The sequence below is a fragment of the Lonchura striata genome, chromosome 13, assembly GCF_046129695.1.
Source record: "Lonchura striata isolate bLonStr1 chromosome 13, bLonStr1.mat, whole genome shotgun sequence".
NCBI lineage: Eukaryota > Metazoa > Chordata > Aves > Passeriformes > Estrildidae > Lonchura > Lonchura striata.
Window position 1 is genome coordinate 20,620,194 of NC_134615.1, and position 19,205 is coordinate 20,639,398.

The 19,205-nt window shown below is 50.2% G+C and overlaps 1 protein-coding gene across 2 annotated transcripts; it reads left to right on the forward strand.

Moving 5' to 3' along the window:
* Positions 1-51: 51 nt before the first annotated feature.
* KLHL36 (kelch like family member 36) lies at positions 52-18,861 on the forward strand. Of its 2 annotated transcripts, XM_077786382.1 has the most exons (5): positions 52-216; positions 4,763-4,844; positions 8,446-9,519; positions 10,399-10,556; positions 16,846-18,861. In XM_077786382.1, the coding sequence occupies exons 2-5, from the start codon at positions 4,785-4,787 to the stop codon at positions 17,399-17,401; spliced, it is 1,848 nt and encodes a 615-aa protein (XP_077642508.1). In that variant the 5' UTR covers positions 52-216; positions 4,763-4,784; the 3' UTR covers positions 17,402-18,861. The 2 variants fall into 2 exon arrangements, with proteins under 2 accessions (XP_077642508.1, XP_021396922.1); XM_021541247.3 differs by lacking the exon at positions 52-216 and having other exon boundaries at positions 4,738-4,844.
* Positions 18,862-19,205: the final 344 nt, after the last annotated feature.

Here is a 19,205-nt window from a genome sequence, read left to right on the forward strand (position 1 = left end):
GCGGGGCCGCGGGGCTCGGCCCGGCCCGGCGCGGCGCGGACCCGCCGCGGGGATGCTTCGGCCGGCCGCCGCCGCGCCGGCGGGCCCCCGGTGCTCTGGCTGAGCGCCGGGAGGAGGAAAGAGGCAGAGGCGGCGCCCGCGATGGAGAAGCCGCCGGCGGCGCGGCGGGGCCGGGGGCCGGGCCGGGCGCACGGGAGGTAGCGCGGAGCGGAGCAGGTGAGCGGGGGCGAGGGGCTGTGCGGAACACCGGGGGCTGTGCGGAACACCGGGGGCTGTGCGGGGAACCGGGGGCTGTGCGGGGAACCGGGGCTGTGCGGGGAACCGGGGGCTGTGCGGGGAACCGGGGCTGTGCGGGGAACCGGGGGCTGTGCGGGGAACCGGGGCTGTGCGGGGAACCGGGGGCTGTGCGGAACACCGGGGGCTGTGCGGGGAACCGGGGGCTGTGCGGAACACCGGGGGCTGTGCGGGGAACCGGGGCTGTGCGGGGAACCGGGGCTGTGCGGGGAACCGGGGCTGTGCGGAACACCGGGGGCTGTGCGGGGAACCGGGGCTGTGCGGAACACCGGGGGCTGAGCATCCCCCGCATCCCGGCCCCAGCGCTCGGAGCGGCCCCGGCCCCGAGCGGCGGCTCCGGCGTGACTTTGGGTGGTGACAGCCGCTGCTGAGACGGGTGTGTGCGGGTGGCCGTGTGTCTGTCCGTGTGTCTGTCCGTGTGTCTGTCCGTGCCTGTGTGTGGGAGTGTGTCCGTGTCCGTGTGCGAGCGGCTCGCCCCGTTCCAATGCAGCGATCTCCCCCTGCCGGGCTCCCGGCGCTGCCCAGGAGCGAGCCCGCATCCCGGCGAGTCCCTGCGCTCCGCGGAGATGCTGGGAGGCTGAGGCTGCCTGCAAGGCTGCGCTTCAGCCCCACAGAAATAGAGATTTTTCGGGCTTTGCAGAACCCTGCTGGGAATAAACAGTACCGGGTGATGTCGTTGCCCAAGGACTGGAGTTTTACAAACCAGTCCTTAGGCATTTTAGTGGATTTCTACCCAAAACCCGTGTGACATGCAATTTAATAAAAAAACTGCATTCCTTGATAAAAAGCAACACAATTTGTTTCTTTTGCAGTTTGCAGGGGATGACCATTGCTTGTTTCCCATCAGTGTTGTCCATGTGAAGGCTGAGCAGTAGGGGCCTCATTGCCACACTGAGTGCTGTCAGACATGAGGGACAAGACCTGCAGAGCGAGCCAGGACTGCCAGGGACCCTTTAGTGGCACCGAGGCCCAGTGCTGCCCGCAGCTCCTTCCAGCTGCAGCCCCGGCCCTGAGTGACGTGAGGCTCCCGGAGCTCAACACGGGCGCTGCTGCAGTGCATCTCTGATTCGATGAGGTCATAGGGAACAGGGAAGGATTTCTGAAGTCAATACAAGTGTAGGACACCGGGTGAATCACACTCGGTATCTGTAGGCTGCAGGCTCTAGATGATAATATAATCACCCATTAATACGTCTGGATTTATATTGATTTTCTTTGCTTTTAGGAACACTTCCATTTTTCAAAAGCCTTTATGCAGAGCATTATCTGCTCATGAATGTATTTTTTGTGGTCTGTGTTTATCATCCTTTGGCACTTGCTGCTGTTTATACCTGTAACACTGCTGCTTGTCCTCGTCCTTGTCCCTTCAATCCCTGACCCTCAGCTCCTGATGTTTGCTAGTGTAGAGGAGGGTGACTCCAATGTCATCCCCTTAGGAGGAGAGAACCTCATCCTTGTGCACATCTCTGTGACCCCAGTGGCTGGAGCATTAATTCTCTTAATTAGGGACTTCATGCCTCACACTTTTCAGTGCCAGATCCGAACATCAGAAATGCACATCTTCCTTGTGGGGCCAAAAATCTTCTTCATTTTGCTTCTCTTTTTTGTCTTTTCTCACTTTTCCATGGATTTTTTTTTTTTTTTTTTTAATGCATGGAGGGATAAGTATTGTGCTCAGTTTAATCAGGCTGTAACTGGAGTGAGGAAATTACCTACATTTTGAACTTGGTGAGCTCTGGTTTGCTTTTCATATAGCAATTCTGAGACCTCCAGAACATGGGGCTTTCGTTCTGTGAGGAAGATGTCAGTGGCCTGGCAGAAATACCTGTCCATGTCACATGAGTCCTTGGAGAGGAAGCACAAGAGAAAACGAGGACTTATGGACCTCCTCTAAAAAACATCTCCAGCAGGCATGGAGTCCTGGGAGTCTGGAGTGACCTTCAGCTGTCTAGAATGTACCATGAGGTTCAGAAAGGGTCTCAGAGAATTTGGAGGGAGCTGAACAAACAGGATGGCTCTGCACAGCCATGGGCACTCAGGAACTTTAAAAGACACCCCTGCAAGTGCCTTGTCCCTGTGTCTCTTTGCCATCTCCCCCACTTTTTGCTTCTTCTCCAGTCTTTCTCTATGTCTGTCCCCAATCCTGCTTCTCCATTCCTGGCTTTTCTGTGCAGAAGCAGGAATGGAGAGAACAATGCTCTCCTTCAGGAAGATGCTGCCCTGAATTTTCAGGTCACAGTTAGCATTGCCATTGTCAATTTACAGGTGACAGTATCGGGTTGTCAATTTACAGGTGACAGCACTGGGGTTGTCAATTTTCAGGTCATAGTATTGGGGTTGTGAATTTACAGGTGACAGCACTGGGGTTGTCAATTTACAGGTGACAGCATTGGGGTTGTCCATTTTCAGGTCATAGTATTGGGGTTGTGAATTTACAGATGACAGCATTGGGGTTGTCAATTTTCAAGTCACAGCATTGGGGCTGTCAGTTTTCAGGTCACAGTTAGAATTGGGGCTGTGAATTTTCAAGTCACAGCATTGAGGTTGTCAATTTTCAGGTCACAGCATTAGGGCTGGCAGCAGAGTGGGTTTTCACTCAGACAGTCGAGGGTCTTTACCCAGGTCCTCATGGTCACACGGAGAGACCAAAACTGGCAAAAACACTTTTTATCTCCAGACTCAATAATCAACAGATGAGTACAAGTCCATCATCCTCTCTGGTTTCCTGGGGTGTCCTTGGCTGCTGCCCCAGCCCTGGAGGGTGGCAGAGGCTGGGCAGGTGGAGGTGCTGGCACCAGGCAGTCGTGGCACACTCCCCTGATGTCACCCTCTGTGCACATCATCCTCTGCCAGCCACGGCAGCCCCCAAGCTGGGCTGTCCTTGGTGAGAGCAGGTGGAGCCTGGACACACCCCCAGCCTTCTGCCAGCGATAACCTCCAGGGAGTGCTGGCCCAGCAAAGGGCCTTTCCCTTGGGGTGCTGTGGGGGGACCAGCACCGACACTGGCCCCAGTGGGTCTGTGTAGTGTCTTTGCTTCTGACTTCCCCCTGAGGCACGGAACCTTCAGCCTGCTGCTCACCACGAGGCTGTTCTTCATTTTAATCCTCCTGGGCCATAAGGAATGAGGGAAAGTCCCACAGAAGCAGGGAAAGCCCCACTGGGTGGGTGAATTTCCCAGGTCAGGTAGCGTCATGCCAGGTAAGCAAGAGGAGATGGTGATGGGGTTTCTGGCTGCACCTCCCGCAGCCACTGCACAGTTTATTACTGCTGTACAAACAAAACACACAAAAAAAACCCCTGCATTCCCTGCAGCTAATGCCCCTGGCACGGCTACCCATGTCCCGCCTCATGCCCTGCCAGCACCATCCCTGACCCGGCAGGAACAGCCCGGAGCTCCCGGGGTGTGTCCGAGCATCCCGGGGCAGGGAACAGCCCTGATCTCCCGGGTTGTGTGGGAGCATCCCGGGGCAGGGAACAGCCCCGAGCTCCCGGGATGTGTCCGAGCATCCTGGGGCAGGGAACAGCCCCGAGCATCCCGGGACAGGGAACAGCCCTCATGTCTCGGGTTGTGTGGGAGCATCCCGGGACAGGGAACAGCCCTGATCTTCTGGGTTGTGTCCGAGCATCCCGGGACAGGGAACAGCCCCGAGCTCCCTGGATGTGTGGGAGCATCCCGGGACAGGGAACAGCTCTGATCTCCCGGGATGTATCCGAGCATCCCGGGGCAGGGAACAGCCCTGATCTCCCGGGATGTATCCGAGCATCCCGGGGCAGGGAACAGCCCTGATCTCCCGGGATGTATCCGAGCATCCCGGGACAGGGAACAGCCCTGATCTCCCGGGATGTGTCCGAGCATCCCCGGGCAGGGAACAGCCCCGAGCATCCCCGGGCAGGGAACAGCCCTGATCTCCCGGGATGTGTCCGAGCATCCCCGGCCCGGCTCTCGGTGTCTCCCGCGGGGGATCCCCGTCCCGTCCCGCCCCGTCCCGCCCCGCCCGGCGCCTCCCCCGCCGCTCCCGGCCCCGCTCCGGTCCCGCCCCGCTCGGGTCCCGCCCCGCCGGCGTTTCCTGCCCCGGCCGCGGGGCGAGGGGCGGCTGCAGCCTCCAGGAATTTGTCGCCGCTTTGTTTTGCCCGCTGTTTTCCCCCGGGGCCGGGGCCGGTCGGTCGGCGCGGCCGGGGGGCTCCGGCCGGCCCCGGGCAGCGCTCGGTGCTCCAGCGCTGAGTCCGGAGCGGCCGCCGGCGCTGGGCTGGGCTGTGCCCAACTTGTTGACACAAGCGACCTTTGACAACAGCGGGGAAGAGCAGCGAGGAGGGAAAATGAATGTTTTTTAAGGCGGACATTGCCGAGGTGCGGCTCGGTACGTGCCGGGCTGGGAATCGCGTTCCCCGCTCAGCCGGAGATGCGTGCGGGCGCTCAGGAGCGGCTGGCGAGCTGCTGAACATCTTCCTGTGTGTGCCTTTGTTGCAGAAGTGCTGCGGATCGGGCGGTCATGGAGGGAACCCGGCAGAGCAGGATCTGCCGCCCGCACAAGATAAGTGAATCCTCGAAGGTTCGTACGATCTCTGTGTCCCCTACCAAAAAAAAATCCCGCCGCAGGAACAACGAGGGTGGTGGGGGTAGAGGGTTTGGTTGGGGGCAAGGTGAGAATTCAGAGCTTTTGAAAAGAGGGATGGAAATGGTGGTTTACCTGCTTAAATATTTTTGGTAGAAGTTGCTGCCTAGTGATTAAGGGGGGGAAAGAAAAAGGAAAAGCAGCAGCAAATGGGCATCTGCTCATCATGACTCATAACTCAGAAACCCACATCATTGCAGCACAGTAGTTTCTCTATACTAAAAATTCAGTTATGAAATGTGGTGTGTTTGTTTTTTAGACTGATCCATCTCGTAAAATCCAAGCTCGTTACAAAAGCAAAGCTGGGATTACTCTTTAGATTTAGTCCTGGTTTTGTTCAAGATAGGAGATCCTGCAAACTGTGGTTAGCCCAGTGAGCTCACAGAACCCGGGTTGCTTCCTTAAGTTTGTGGGGTTCATTTTCTTTGTATCAAAGTTCTGTCTGGCACAAATGCATTGTTTTTATTTGTGAATTCACGGAAATCCATCTCGGGCAGCTCTTTATGCAGGTCCTCAGGATGACTTATAAAATGTTAGTAACAGCTGTAATTATATGTTCATTTTGTTTCATGCCAGTGCAAGCTGCTTTTGTGCTATAGTTACAGGAACTGCAGAACAGGCACCTTGTAATACCAGGAAAAAAAAAAAATACAAACCTGGAAAAGAGAAACTTTTCAGTGCCTTCTTACCAAAGCTGAATGAGCCAGATCTCATTTTCTTTTGCACCATTGATGAGCAGCAGTGCTGCACTAACAGTCTGAGAGAAATTAGATCTTTGAATCCAAGAGAAGCTGAAATTCTGCTCTGACACAATTGATGAAAGATAATAGGACTAATTTTTAAATGCATCCCTACCAATATAATCTTTCCCTCAGTGCTGATCCTGTCTGCCACTTAAATGGTTTAGTCTGAATGTAATGATAATTCATCACATTAAAAATTAATTAACTTGACAGCATTGTTTTATTTGCTTTCTTAGACAGCAGCTGTCACTATCTGTTAAACTTAGAATCACTGGATAATGTGAAGGCTGCTCTACAGAATATAAATAGCTCGAGGAAGATGTTCAAGTTCAGTATGAAATTAGTCTTGGTTCTGAAATGTGCAGCTCTCAGCTCCTGTATCTTGCTCCCTGAACAAATGAACTCGCCAAGTGGCTGAAATTCCCAGTTGCTGTCCTGTGAGTGCCTCCAGTGCAGTGTGGAATGGGTTTGTGCCCCATCCCTGGAGCAGCAGCAGCAGTCCCACATGGCAGCCAGGATTCCAGGAGAGCGAGTTGCCAGGTGGATGTGAGAGCAGGATTAGCTGCTGACTCAACATCCAGCTCAGCAGAGAGGGATCCCTGGCAAATCTTACATTCTGCTGTAATCTCGTTATGCACGATGGTGGTATTAGGGAATATTAGAGAGAAATGATCAGCCAGCTCCCAGGGATGAGAGGGAGGATGGGTTAGGTTCAATCCAAGGATTTGGTTCAATCCTATCCCCCATGAATCAGATTTAGGAGAGGGTGCTGCAAGTTGTTATTTCTTGTCTGTTCATCTGCCACCATCAGCTACCCCTGATTACAGCTGCCACAGAAGTGTGGTTTATCCTCTGCCACATTTATTCTTCACCCCCTCCTCTCCACCCCCTGGTTTCTGCTTAGGCTCCTGTACAACATCAGCTTTTCCCAGCCTCAGGAAAATGCAGATAAAAAGCTTTATAGTCCTTAAACACCTTTTTTTTTTTCTATTACAGATCTCTGGCAGTTTTATTCCTCAGTAAAAGCTACTTTGTTGTCTATGCCATAGATCCCTTTTTAAATTCAGAGGTGTGTTCATGAGTATAAGGTAAATTAAAGAGTTTTGATCCAGAAACCTTTTAATTGTTGAAGCCTCTTCCCTTAGACTGTTTAACTCCACACACTTGAGTGTTCAGAGCCATTCTAACAGCAGGATTTTTGGCAGCCTGGGCTCCATTGTTTAGAAAAGAACATAAGGAAATAAAGAGAATCTGCTGGGATGTCACACTGAGAGGAGCACATTTGGTTGTTAATTTGGGTCTCAAATCCTCTTGGCTCTAAGAATCAAACCTTTTCCACCCAGGTGGGCAGAGAGGGTCCCATTGTGGTTTAACCAACCCAGAAATGGCTTTTCCAGACTGCTGTGCTCATGTGCTCTCTGTTTGGGCAGCCAGGAGAGCCACAGGTCATTGGGATTTCTAGGAAAAACAACAGTTTGGGGGGGAAGGGAATTGGGAGTGTCCGGGAGGCTCAGGTCACCTGTGTGACCTTTTCAGGTGTCACCTCTGGAAATGCAGCCTGGGGGTTTAGGGCTGGGCAAGATTCAGACAGCCAGGAGTGTTCAGAGGTGCCTTAGGAAGGACACAGGGATGTGCTTCCATTCCACCCCTTTTCACTGCTCTTACAAGTTCTTACAGGCTCTGCCTGGCTTGGTTTTGGTAATTTAACTACTTGGTATTTGCATTTACCTTGACCTGGCTTTTATTAAGAGGCATCACAAGGTACCTGACTCTGCCATCGCACATTTAATTCCTCCAGAGGGTGGTCCTAAAATTTCACTTGGCATTCTGGACTGACCAGCAGCGTTCAGTTCATTTCCTGCGGGACATTTGAGGGGTAACAAAACGTTTCCATCTTGGTTCATCCTAAGTCTGGTGATGTGAGTCTGTGAGAAGATGCAAATACTGGTGGCCTCAAAAGCTCAGTGATGCATCCAGAGCTGGTGCTTAGAATGTGAGGACCAGAGGGATCCCAGAAGGGCACTTAATGGATGTATCCTGAGGGCATTTTCTCTTTTCTTTAAAAGCAAAATATCTGCTGCTTATTCGTTTAAACAAAACCTACCTCAGCCCCTGGAAGCGAGGAGAAGCCTTGTGGGAATCAGTTCTGCACATGTGTGGCTTTGCACATAAATAAACAGCTATTACTTCTGAGTGCAGTGTGTGTGTGCCTGGAATAAAGTGGGAAGAAAGAGAGGGATTTTACCCTTACAAGCTTAGAAATGCAGAGTTCTGGAAAGATTTAAGAGGGGGTAGCTGTCAAGCAAGCAGTAACCCAAACAATACATGGGCTGAATGAAAATTCAGAGTACTGCTGCATGTGTGCTTCCCACTCTAAATGCTCTGTGAGTAGCTTAGCTGGGAGAACTCTGTAAGGAGTCATTTGGGGGACAAGGAAGAAAGGAAATGTCAGCAAGATATCTCCAAGACAATGAGTGGAAGAGTTTCAGAAAATTGTGCCTGTATAACTCATCAGGGAGGAGGTTTCAATGCAGCACTGTGGGGGAAGGAAGAATAAATTATTAAAGAAAGGGGAGTAGGAAAGCAGTAAAAGTCTCCATAGGCCTTTCAAAGAGAAGGTGAGAAGCTCAGGCTCGTACTGTGTCACTTGCCAACTACTTCATGTCAGAATTTATTATAAATGTGAATGTGCAACACAAAAAAAGCTGGGTCTGCACTTAGTGGGAAAGCACATTCCACTGTGGAGCTGATGGTGGCGGAGGTGCCACCTGCCTGATGCCGTTTGTGTTTTCCAGGTGTACAGGTGGGATGACCACTCCAGCCTGGTTCTGCAGAGCCTGAACGAGCAGAGGCACCGAGGCCTCTTCTGTGACATCGTGCTGGTGGTGGATGAGCAGAGAGTCCCGGCCCACCGGAACCTCCTGGCCGTGTGCAGTGACTACTTCAACTCCATGTTCACCATCGGCATGAGGGAGGCCCACCAGAAGGAGGTGGAGCTCTTCGGAGCCTCCTACATCGGTCTCAAGGCCGTGGTGGATTTCCTGTACGGCAGCGAGCTGTCTCTGGATGGAGGCAACATCGACTACGTGCTGGAGACAGCTCACCTGCTGCAGATCTGGAAGGTGGTGGACTTCTGCTGCGAGTACCTGGAGAACGAAGTCAGCGAGGAGAATTACCTGTACCTGCAGGAGCTGGCCTCCATCTACAACCTGAAGCGCCTTGACTCCTACATCGATTCCTTCATCCTGCAGAACTTCGGCACGCTGTCCTTCACCCCGGACTTCCTGCAGAACATTTCCTTGCAGAAGCTGTGCCAGTACCTGGACAGCAGCGAGGTGCAGCAGGAGTGCGAGCACGACCTGCTGCAGGCCGCCCTGCAGTGGCTCACGCAGTACCCGGAGCGGGAGAACGAGGCGTACCAAGTGCTGGACAACATCCACTTCCCCCTGATCCCCAAGAGCGACCTGCTGCACCGGGTGAAGCCCGCCGTGTGCTCGCTGCTGCCCAAGGAAGCCAACTGCGAGGGCTTCATCGAGGAGGCCGTCACCTACCACAACAGCGTGACGGCGCAGCCGGTGCTGCAGAGCAAGCGCACGGCGCTGCGCACCCGCGAGGAGCGCCTGCTCTTCGTGGGCGGGGAGGTGTCGGAGCGCTGCCTGGAGCTCTGCGATGACACCTGCTTCCTGGACACCAGGAAGGGACAGTGGGTGGCGGAAACGCCTCTGCCAGCCCGCCGGAGTCACCACTGCGTCGCCGTCTTGGGAGGATTCATCTTCATAGCCGGGGGCAGCTTTTCCCGGGACAATGGAGGGGATGCGGCGTCAAATCTGCTATATAGGTATGATCCCCGCTGTAACCAGTGGATAAAGGTGAGACTTGAGCTGTATTATTTCTCTTTATGTTTAGAGCGTTTTCTCCTTTGCTGGTGGATTGACAGGGCTTGTTGGAATACTTAGCATGGCAGCACTTCCAAATGAAAAGTCAAGTTAGTTAAGTTGAAGCAGCTGCTTGAGTCCTTTGTGGAAATGTTTCAATTACACAAAGAGCAAAAGAGTTTGGGGGAGATACTCAGCGTCATTTGGGATTTGGGCATCTCATCTGAGAAATTCCTCATCAGCATCCGCCTGCAATTCTTTAGATTACTTCTGGGAATAATTCTGGAATGGACTGCTTGGTTCATCTTCCTCAAGCAGTAGTACATACAAGTCAGAAATGGGTGTGATGTAAAAAGGAAATTTCCCTGACAATTGTCAAGTATCTCTGTGCTAAATCTCCCTTAGAACAAGCTCTTTGCTCCCAGTGCTGCCACAAAACCCTTCATTTGTGTGGGTTACTGTATCAGCTACTCCTTGTTCCCATATGGACTAATCATGGTTCCTATATGGACCAGTTATGGTTTCCATATGAACCAATCATGGTTCCTATATGAATCAGCCATCCTGGATGGTGCACTTGTGCTTTTCAGTGATTCCAATACCTGTCCTTGCAGAGCTGGGAAGGAGTTCCTATAAACACCAACATTTCTAGAGTAACCTGTCTCTTAAATGTTTCCTGGTACCCCCTTGTTTGAAAAATGGATGCTACTGCAGAAAAACAGAAGTTTTTTATGAGTATAATGGTCAAAACCAGAATCTTTCCTTACCAAATAAAGGGGAAGGAGCAACTTCCCCATCCTCAGACATGAGTAGCCCTTAAGCCCCTTGCTTACCAGACACTGGAAGATGCCAGCAGGTCATTTTCTTTGCCAGGTTGCCTCCATGAGACAGCGGCGAGTGGATTTCTACCTGGGAGCGATCACTGACATGCTGGTGGCTGTTGGTGGCAGGAATGAAAACGGGGCTTTGTCTTCAGTTGAGACCTACAGCCCTCAGAAGGACTCCTGGACCTACATAGCAGGACTGCCCAGGTAACCGAGCTGTGTGGAAGCTCCCCTGTGTTTGAAGAGTGGTAGTAAAGGGAGTTTGTGTGACTTTGGGAGCCCTGGAAGGGAGGGAAGGGGATGTAAAACCAGTGTGGCATCAGCCACGCCAACCACAGCAGCAGCTGGGAGCTGAGCAGGCAGTGTGCCTCAGGTCAGCGAGGTTTTAATTTTCATCCCAAGGTGCATCTGGAGGATGGCAGGGAGAGCTCTGATTTCATTCTACAATTCTTACAAAGCTTTTCCTGAGGCCACGTGGAGTTGAATATTTTCAGAAGCAATCTTCACATCTTGGTCAAAGGGCTTTGTCATTTCTGTGGCCTTACTTTGTCACCTTGGTGTGATGATTTTCCTTGTAGGGTGTTTCTCTGCGTTGGGTTGTCACAGCTAAACACATTTAGCTGTATTGGAAATACAGAACCTTGCAAATGTGAGCTCTCTCTCTCTCTGTCTGAGTTTAAATTTGGCTGTTCTGCTTTTGAAAGGTTTAAGCCCTGCAGCTCTTGTGGTAGCAGACAGGACATTGCTGTGTCTTGAATCAACGTCAGAGCAATGACTTTGTCAGGACAGCAGGACAGCATTTCATTTACTAACAGTGACTCAGATTTCACATTGTTCCACATTTGTGGCAATCTCAGGGACGTTGGCTGTATGGATGGTGTTTCCATGATGTCTGAAACCTCAGCAGCAGTGCTGGCTTTCCTGGTGCCATCACAGAGCAGGTTCCTGCAGTTTGCTTTGAGAGTTCAGGGTTTTTCCCTGGTCCCTGAGCTGCAGAGCTGCAGAGCCAGAGGCAGCCAGTGAAGGCACAGAAGCCTGTTGCCCAATTCTATTTTGGGCAGGTGCTGCAATGCAAGGCTGATCCAGGCTAACAGCTGGGCTCGAGTGCTCTTCACAAGCAGGATGCTTCTTTATTTCTGCTCACTTAGGCAGATCCAGCAGCTGGGGCTGAACACCACAGCCCTTCTTGGGAAGCTGTGTAGGAGAGTATCTTCAGGTCCTAAATCCTTCTGTTAACTGGGGTCACCTGTGAGGTATATCCTGTGTGGATATTTTTACTCATAAATGATCCTGGGGAAGTTCACACAGTTGATTTAATACACCCAGACTCTCTAAAAAAGGGCAGCTCGTCTGCATATTCCAACTGCTACCTGTGTGCTGGCTTTGGGAATTCTGCAGCTGCAGCATTAAAAGTGAACTTTGACTTGTGGGTGTTAATTTCTTATTAGATTTCCAGGCTGGTCTGCTTGGATGAGGCAAAAGTCCCCCATTAGGTGACAGACCCCTCTTAGGATGAATTATTCCTGCATCCAAATAAATGATGCTGCATCCTCTCTTCCTGTTGCTCTGTCCTTGTGTCAGCTCAGCTGTGTGGGGAGCTAGACAGCTCCCCACTTTTCCATGCAGATGCTGTTTTGCACGTTTAGGTGTCTTTAGTTAGAGCTTAGTGGACTCTTGGCACCTTTGGATTTTTTTTTTTTCTTTTCAGCCCTTTTTTTCCATTTGGTGCTGAGCAGTGAATTGTTTCAGTTTGAATTGTTTCTGCACAGAAGGAATAAGGCAAAAAGAACTTTATGCAGGTTGCAAAGGGCCAGACTCAGAGGTGAGCAACAGGAACCTTTCTGACACACGTCCACTGCTTGAACTGGGTGGCTCTGGCAGATTTGGGGCTGCTGAAAAGGCTCTGGGCAGCTCCTCCTTGAGGCACTTCAGGTGGAGCTGTTAGAGCAAGACCAGAGGAGGCACCAGGATGATCAGAGGAATGGAACAGCTCTCCTAAGAGGAAAGGCTGAGAGAATTGGGATTGTTCAGTCTGGAAAAGAGAAGCTTCATGGTGACCTAACTGTGGTACTCCAGTGCCTGAAGGGAGCCCACAGGAAAGATGGAGAGAGAATTATCAAGGGCCTGGGGTGCCAGGACAAGGAGGAATGGCTTCCCAGGGGCAGAGGGCAGGGTTAGATCAGATATTAGAAAATAATTCTTATCTGTGAGATGATAAGGCCCTGGTATAGGTTGCCCAGAGACGCTGTGGCTGCCCCATCCCTGTGAGTCTGTGATTTACTGGCAGTGGAGGAAGGATGAGAGAGGATTCTGTGATCCATTCAAGACTAAAAGCATTCCAGCTACAGTTCCTGCTGCCTGCTCCAGCTTTCCCTTCAGTGCACTCCTCATCTGACCTCTGTGTTCCTCCTCACCACATGGTTTTGTTCCTCAAACAGATTTAAGTTCCTGTTTCACCCAACATCTCCCCCAGCCCTCTTCTAGCAGCAAGACTTCTCATGTAGAGGAAACCAGAATCTCCAGTCCTCTGCTTCCTGACTGCCTGATCAGGCAATGTATCCCAACAAAACCTCCTTTTTTCCTGTGTTTTTCTGTCTTCTTCTCTCTGAAGAGAACATGTAAAGGTGTTTTGGTCCTCTTGAGAGCATGACCACCACCAGCAGCTTTTTGGTGCCATTGCTCGGTGCCCCAAGCCAGCAACTGCCTGGAATCCTGTTCCCTGCTCGAGTTGAGGTCATTCTGGGGTGTGGGCTCGTGTTGTTCAACTCGAGCTGTGTGGGGTGGGACTCTCAGAGGTTGTTTGCTAAAGTCTCTCTGCTGAACATCCAGAAAATGGGTTTGTTTTGTTGCTTCCCAAGGGTCAGAGCTTGGCACGTGTGTGGAGATTTGCAGGGGAAAGGCAGTGGTTGTGTCCTTGAGCACACATGCCAGTGCCAAATCCTGTGTCTGCACTGCAGTTCACAATGTTGCTCCTCTAAGGAAGAGCTTTACAGGCTCTCCTTTATCTCCTCTTACCCCCCTCTCCTTCCCACCCTATATGGTCAAAACAACACGTTGTTTTCCCTAAGCACTCTCTTGGAAGGAGCTGAGCTGTTTTGACTCAACTAAGGCTGTCTTGCTGGAGAAGCAAACAGCCTCTCGGGGCTGATGCTTTGCAGGGAAAACTTCAGCCAAGTTGTCTAAAGGGTGGACCTGGTCCAAGCCTGCTACAAGGGAATTCAATTTGCCTGACGCTCATTAGGGTCCTTGGTTGTGGAATACCTTTCCCTTTCTTCAGAGAGATCCTATATTTTTTGCCCTTTTCCCCAGAAACTGGGAGCAGTTTCTGTCATAGTTTCTAGCCCGGCAGGGAGCGGTGCTGGCTGAGGAGCTTGGCAGAGCAGGAGGTGGAGCAGTGTGTTCTCATCCTGAACAGACCATGAAAAGGTCTGCTGCAGACAGCAGTGAAATTAATTGAGTGGCCCTAGGTTAAAGTTTGGCAGAAGAACTGAAAACTGCTGTGTGAGGAGCTGTGTTGGAACAGGTTGGGGAGCGATGGTATCTGCTCTGCCAGTTGGGTCATGAACGATCTCACAGGGCTACAACAGGTGGACACCAAGATTCAGAGCAACCTCAGCTCACCTGGACTTTGGTTGGAGTAGGGGATTCCCAAAGCTTTATTGAGTTATGTGTTCTTCTGTCCTGGGCAGTAAATGGTAGGTTTCCTAGCATCTGAATGGTGTTACTGGGTCAGGAACTAATTTTTCAGCATATCTGTATCTGGGTTAAGGCGTTCAAAATCAGTGCCAGGCTCCAGCAGATGTTAAAATCAAATCTCCTTTCTCTTAACACCTCTGCTTTTTTTCTGGCCACTTTTGCAGATAACACTGCCAAAATGGTCAATGCTCTCTGTTGGAGGATGTCTAGACCCACTCTATTGATGTGCCTGTTCTGTGGCCCATTTAGAAATGCCCCTCTGTCAATCCCAGGGCTTGTAGAAAGGATCTGTATTGATTGGTTTCAATTTATGCTTCTATTTCATGCAGTTCCCAGGAAAGTGATGCTATTTCAGGTGAGCTTTCAGAAGTGAGGCAAAGTGAAACACCTCTGGTGCCTTTCAGTGGGTAATTGTCCTGTACTGGCCAATAACAAATTGATGGTCGATTTGGTGCTTCAGATCTGATGGTTTCTGTCAAACCACTCTCTTCACTGTTGCTGTTCCCTGGACACAGCCATTGACTGAGGCAAAAGAACAGATCAGTGCTTTTTCTGCAGCTGCCTGTGCTGGGCTGCATGCCTGTGCTTGAGAGACAATGGCTATTGCTTGCTTGCCTGCACAGAACTCCAGAGTAGAAGAATTTTTACCCTACTTCTCCAAAGGCCATGCAGGTTTGCATTAACGTAGGGTCATTTTTTCCCTGAATGGTGGATGCAGTGTGATTGCCACCAGCAGTGCAGGGCTCTGGGGTGCATTCCATGTCCTTGCATTGTCCTCCTCCTGATTCCTCCAAACCCCCTGGTACAGCACAGCCTCCAGGCAGCTTGGTTTCATGTGGCTTTAAAGTCTGCTGCACTTTGAAATGAACTGAACTCAAGCTGTCCATCCCATCCCCAGACTGAGCATTTTTAAACCCACTCCTGTGTATGTAGAGAAACACAGGCTCTGACAAGTAGCCCAGGAGCCACTGGAGATGGACAGTCTCTGTTCTTGCTGGAAGAGCCCTCATCCAAGGAGCAGCATCTCTGGGTGTTTCACCTGCCATGGTACTTCTGTCAGGGTGAAAGCCAGGGGTTCATGTGCTCAAGGTACATCATGTCCACCAGAAGCACTGAGCTTGAATTAACTGCTTCCATCATGAGGCACATTGAGAGCTGTGGAAATTCTGAGTTGCCTTTTTGGATAAAGTCAATAACTATACCAAAGTTCTCTCCGTTTTGCTTCCTGTCTTTTCCCTGAGAGGCCAAGAAGCAGAACAGCCGTGAAGTCACCTCTGCAGGATCTCCAGGGCTGGAGCTCCAGCCCCCATAGTTGAACAGACTGTCCTGGTCACTCAGCACTGTCAGTCCAAGCATGTCACATGTCAGGGATTTTTCTGCTTCTTGTAGCAGGAACCTATTAAAATATCTGATTCAGACAGGGATCAGTGGTTTCAGCAGGCATCTAGAATAATAACCACCTTTCAGCTCGTCTCAGAAGCGTTGTGCTTTCAGGGTAAATGTGGGGTTTCTTTCCTAGACCATCTTTTCCCTTGGCACAGAAGTGCTGGCACTCAGGTGCATGGAAGATGTTCCAACAGCATTTGTGTGGCTCAGAGAAACCATTAGCCTGCGAAATAAAAACAGCTCAAGGTTCTCTCCACACGGAGCTCCAGCGTGTTCAGGCACGGTTCAAAGGCTAAAACCATGCTCACAGAGGTTTGTCTGCCGTGGAGGCTGCGTGGTCTCCAGTGCCTGACTACAAAGGATGGTGGTGAGGCTGGTGAGTGCAGCGTGATGAGTACATTCCTCTGTGCCCTGTGGCAATTGAATCCTTCAGAGTCCTTGTGAGAGCCAATTGGCTGGTGCTGCACCTTTTGACAACCCAACTCCCCCAAAAGAGGGAAAAAAGACATCTAGAAATGATGTGTTCAAAGCAGCTGATGCTGTTCATCACCTTGTGAGAGCTCAAAGGGGTTTGGTCAGGAATAGCCTAATGTGAATTTAAGAATAGCCTGGAGATTTAGGTTTATAGTGGGTTTATTATGGATGATCAAAGGGGGTTTCTCTCTGCCCTGTGGATGCAGCATGCATGGTGTTGCTTCTACCATCTCAATTTCTCTTACGTCACCATGATCTGTGATGGGCTGGGGTCTCCTGCCTTGTCCTGGGGTGACCAAAGGAGTTCCCAGATGTAGGGCAGCAGTGGTAGAGCAGACAGATGGCTCATGGAAAGGACACTGCCTGAGTTAGGACTGCAGGTGAACTGGGTAGAGAGCATCCATGGTTACCCATGTATCCACTGATCCTGAAGCTGTGCAAGGGCAAGGCAGCAGCAGTTTTCTTCTTGGTTTCTCTTGGTTTATCCCTACTGGTAAGTCTGAGAGGTGTCATGATTATTTCCTCTTTCTGTCACAGCAGCCCTTACTGAGATGTGGATTTTTTCCCTCTCTGGCCCTCTCAGACTGATGCAAGCCAAGCACTGGAGCAGAAGTACGGGAGTGAAGGTCATGACAGTAGAGCAGGATGGGCTATTTCTGTTGTGTGACACACTCCAGAGGATGCATTAAAAAGTGATTGTCATACCTTAGTGCTCTGTAGCAACCAGCTATGGAAAGGGTGATTTAAAAGTGGTTGTCAGGCTGTGCACTCTGCAGTGCAGGGTGAGGCCCTGGGAGTGAGAGGAGTTACTGGGTAACCGCCAGGTCATGGATTCTCCTGGCTTTAGTTACTGTTTATTTGCTTCTTTAGCACAGTCCTTGCTGCATGCTTGTGTGCCTTGTTCAAACCCCTGAGGACTGCTCGTGTTTGCCTGCCCCAGGTTTACCTACGGCCACGCTGGCACTGTCTACAAGGAATTCGTGTACATTTCGGGAGGCCATGACTACCAGATCGGCCCCTACAGAAAGAACCTGCTGTGCTACGATTACCGCACGGACGTGTGGGAGGAGAAGAGGCCCATGATCACTGCCAGGGGCTGGCACAGCATGTGCACCCTGCAGGACAACATCTACTCCATCGGCGGCAGCGACGACAACATCGAGACCATGGCTCGGTTTGACATCCTCAGCGTGGAGTCCTACAGCCCCCAGTGCAACCAGTGGACCAGAGTGGCCCCTCTGCTGCAAGCCAACAGCGAGTCGGGGGTGGCAGTTTGGGAAGGCAAGATTTACATCCTCGGAGGCTACAGCTGGGAGGAGGCTGTCTTCTCCAAAACGGTCCAGGTCTACGATAAGGAGAAAAATAAGTGGTACAAAGGGACGGACTTGCCCAAAGCGATTGCCGGAGTGTCCGCGTGTGTCTGCGCCCTGAAACCCAAAACAGAGGACAAAAAGAAAAAGATAAAAACAAAAAAACATCCAGATCGAGGAAGATGACCACTCCTGGATAGCCACCCTTGGATGGTGGGTTCCGAAGGGACCTTGTGTTTAGACATTTCTATCTAACCTTTATTCTTTTTCTTTTTAAACAGGGTGGGGAGGGCATCTTTTGAAGCCTAAGAAAATGTACACTTGAATGTGGTTTTTGGATTAAACTCATGTTTAAGGTAAAAACAACAAAAGAAACCAAAAACTCCCCCTCTTGCTATACAAAGGGTGATGTGGCCAGAGAGGTTCTGCTGCTCTCCTGAATGTTAAGGTTTAGGCTTCTCCTTCTGTGGTTCATGGCATTTCCACATACATCGTATTATATCGACGTTTTAAGGAAGTTTTTAAAAGCAACTTTTATACTTTTTTATACCACATTTTGCTAACTCACTCTCTCGTTTGCCATATATCACGTTGTTGACTATAGAAGCTGCTGCTCTGTGCTCGTGACCCCGCTGTTGGCGTCAGGAACTCCTCGTTGGATGATCTTTGGTGCCTGTGTGGCTTGGCCAGGCTGTGGTGCAGCTGTGGGAGCAGCACAGGCATTCCCAGCATTGTCAGGCCGTCAGCTGGAATTGGGACTATTGTCACAACTCCAGCTCCCCCAGAGCCCAGCTCGCCAGCCATGCCCATAAACACCCTTTATTTCAGTGGCTGCTGATCTGCTGGGTGGATTTCAAGGGCTTGGGTTTAAGGTTCAGCTGTTGATCATCGCTGTTATTTTTCCCTCAGTCTTCCTCTCCCATCTCCCTTTCCATGTATTTCAGATTTGCCTCTTCTTCCATCTGGTGTACGTGCAGGTGATATCCTGCTACCCTTATTCTTTTGTCTTATTTTCCCCCCTTCAAACAACTTACCTCAGTAATTGGAAAACACTAAGAAAACATTTTTGCACTTAATTTCATTTGAAACTCTAAGACCTACTACAAGCATATGTGGATCAAAAGACGTAACAATAAATTTCTGGAGTGCAAGGAGGTTATAGGTTGTTTCTTCAGTGCTAAGAAAACTAGCTGGAATTAATTTTCTGAAACTCTTTGAGGGTTTTTTTTGGCGATTTTTTTTAATTTAAAAAAAAAGCCTCAGGAGTCAGCCTTTCATTTGCATTAATGGATTTATTTTAAAGCCTTTGTATACTGCATGAGGTAATGGTTATTCTTTTTTAGCCTAAAAATAAATTTAAAACAAAACCAAAAAAAACCCAAATGAAACATTTTGGTTATGACAAACTCATAGACAAGTTTTTGGGTTTATTTTTTTTGGCATCTGAAATCCTTGCTATGTTGACTGACAATTACTTAACTTTTTGGGTACATTTTCATGTGTTCGTATGGAACAAAAATTTCAAAGACTTGCTTTTTTTCTGTTACTGGGTTGCTTGTTAACTATATCCCCTCTTTTAGCGTGTTTATGTATTACATTAATGTCTGGGAACAATAAATCCAGTTTAGAATATTCTATTCATCACAGTTTGATGTCTTGTGTATTGATTTCACTGAGGTTTTCCTTTTTGATTAATTGAAAAAAAAACTAACCCTGTAATAATTTTTCAGTGAAATTCATAATGGTGGAAACACTTTAGTAGGAAGGTAATTTTAACAATATTAAATAGAAATAGAACTTATTTAGATAATTCATGTTTTCTACCTTTTTCTCCTCCACAGAATCAGAAGAGACAAGGGGGAATTGCTCCCCACTGCCAGAGGGCAGGGTTAGATGGGATATTGGGAAGAAATTCTCCCCTGGGAGGGTGGGCAGGCCCTGGCACAGGTGCCCAGAGCAGCTGGGGCTGCCCCTGGATCCCTGGAAGTGC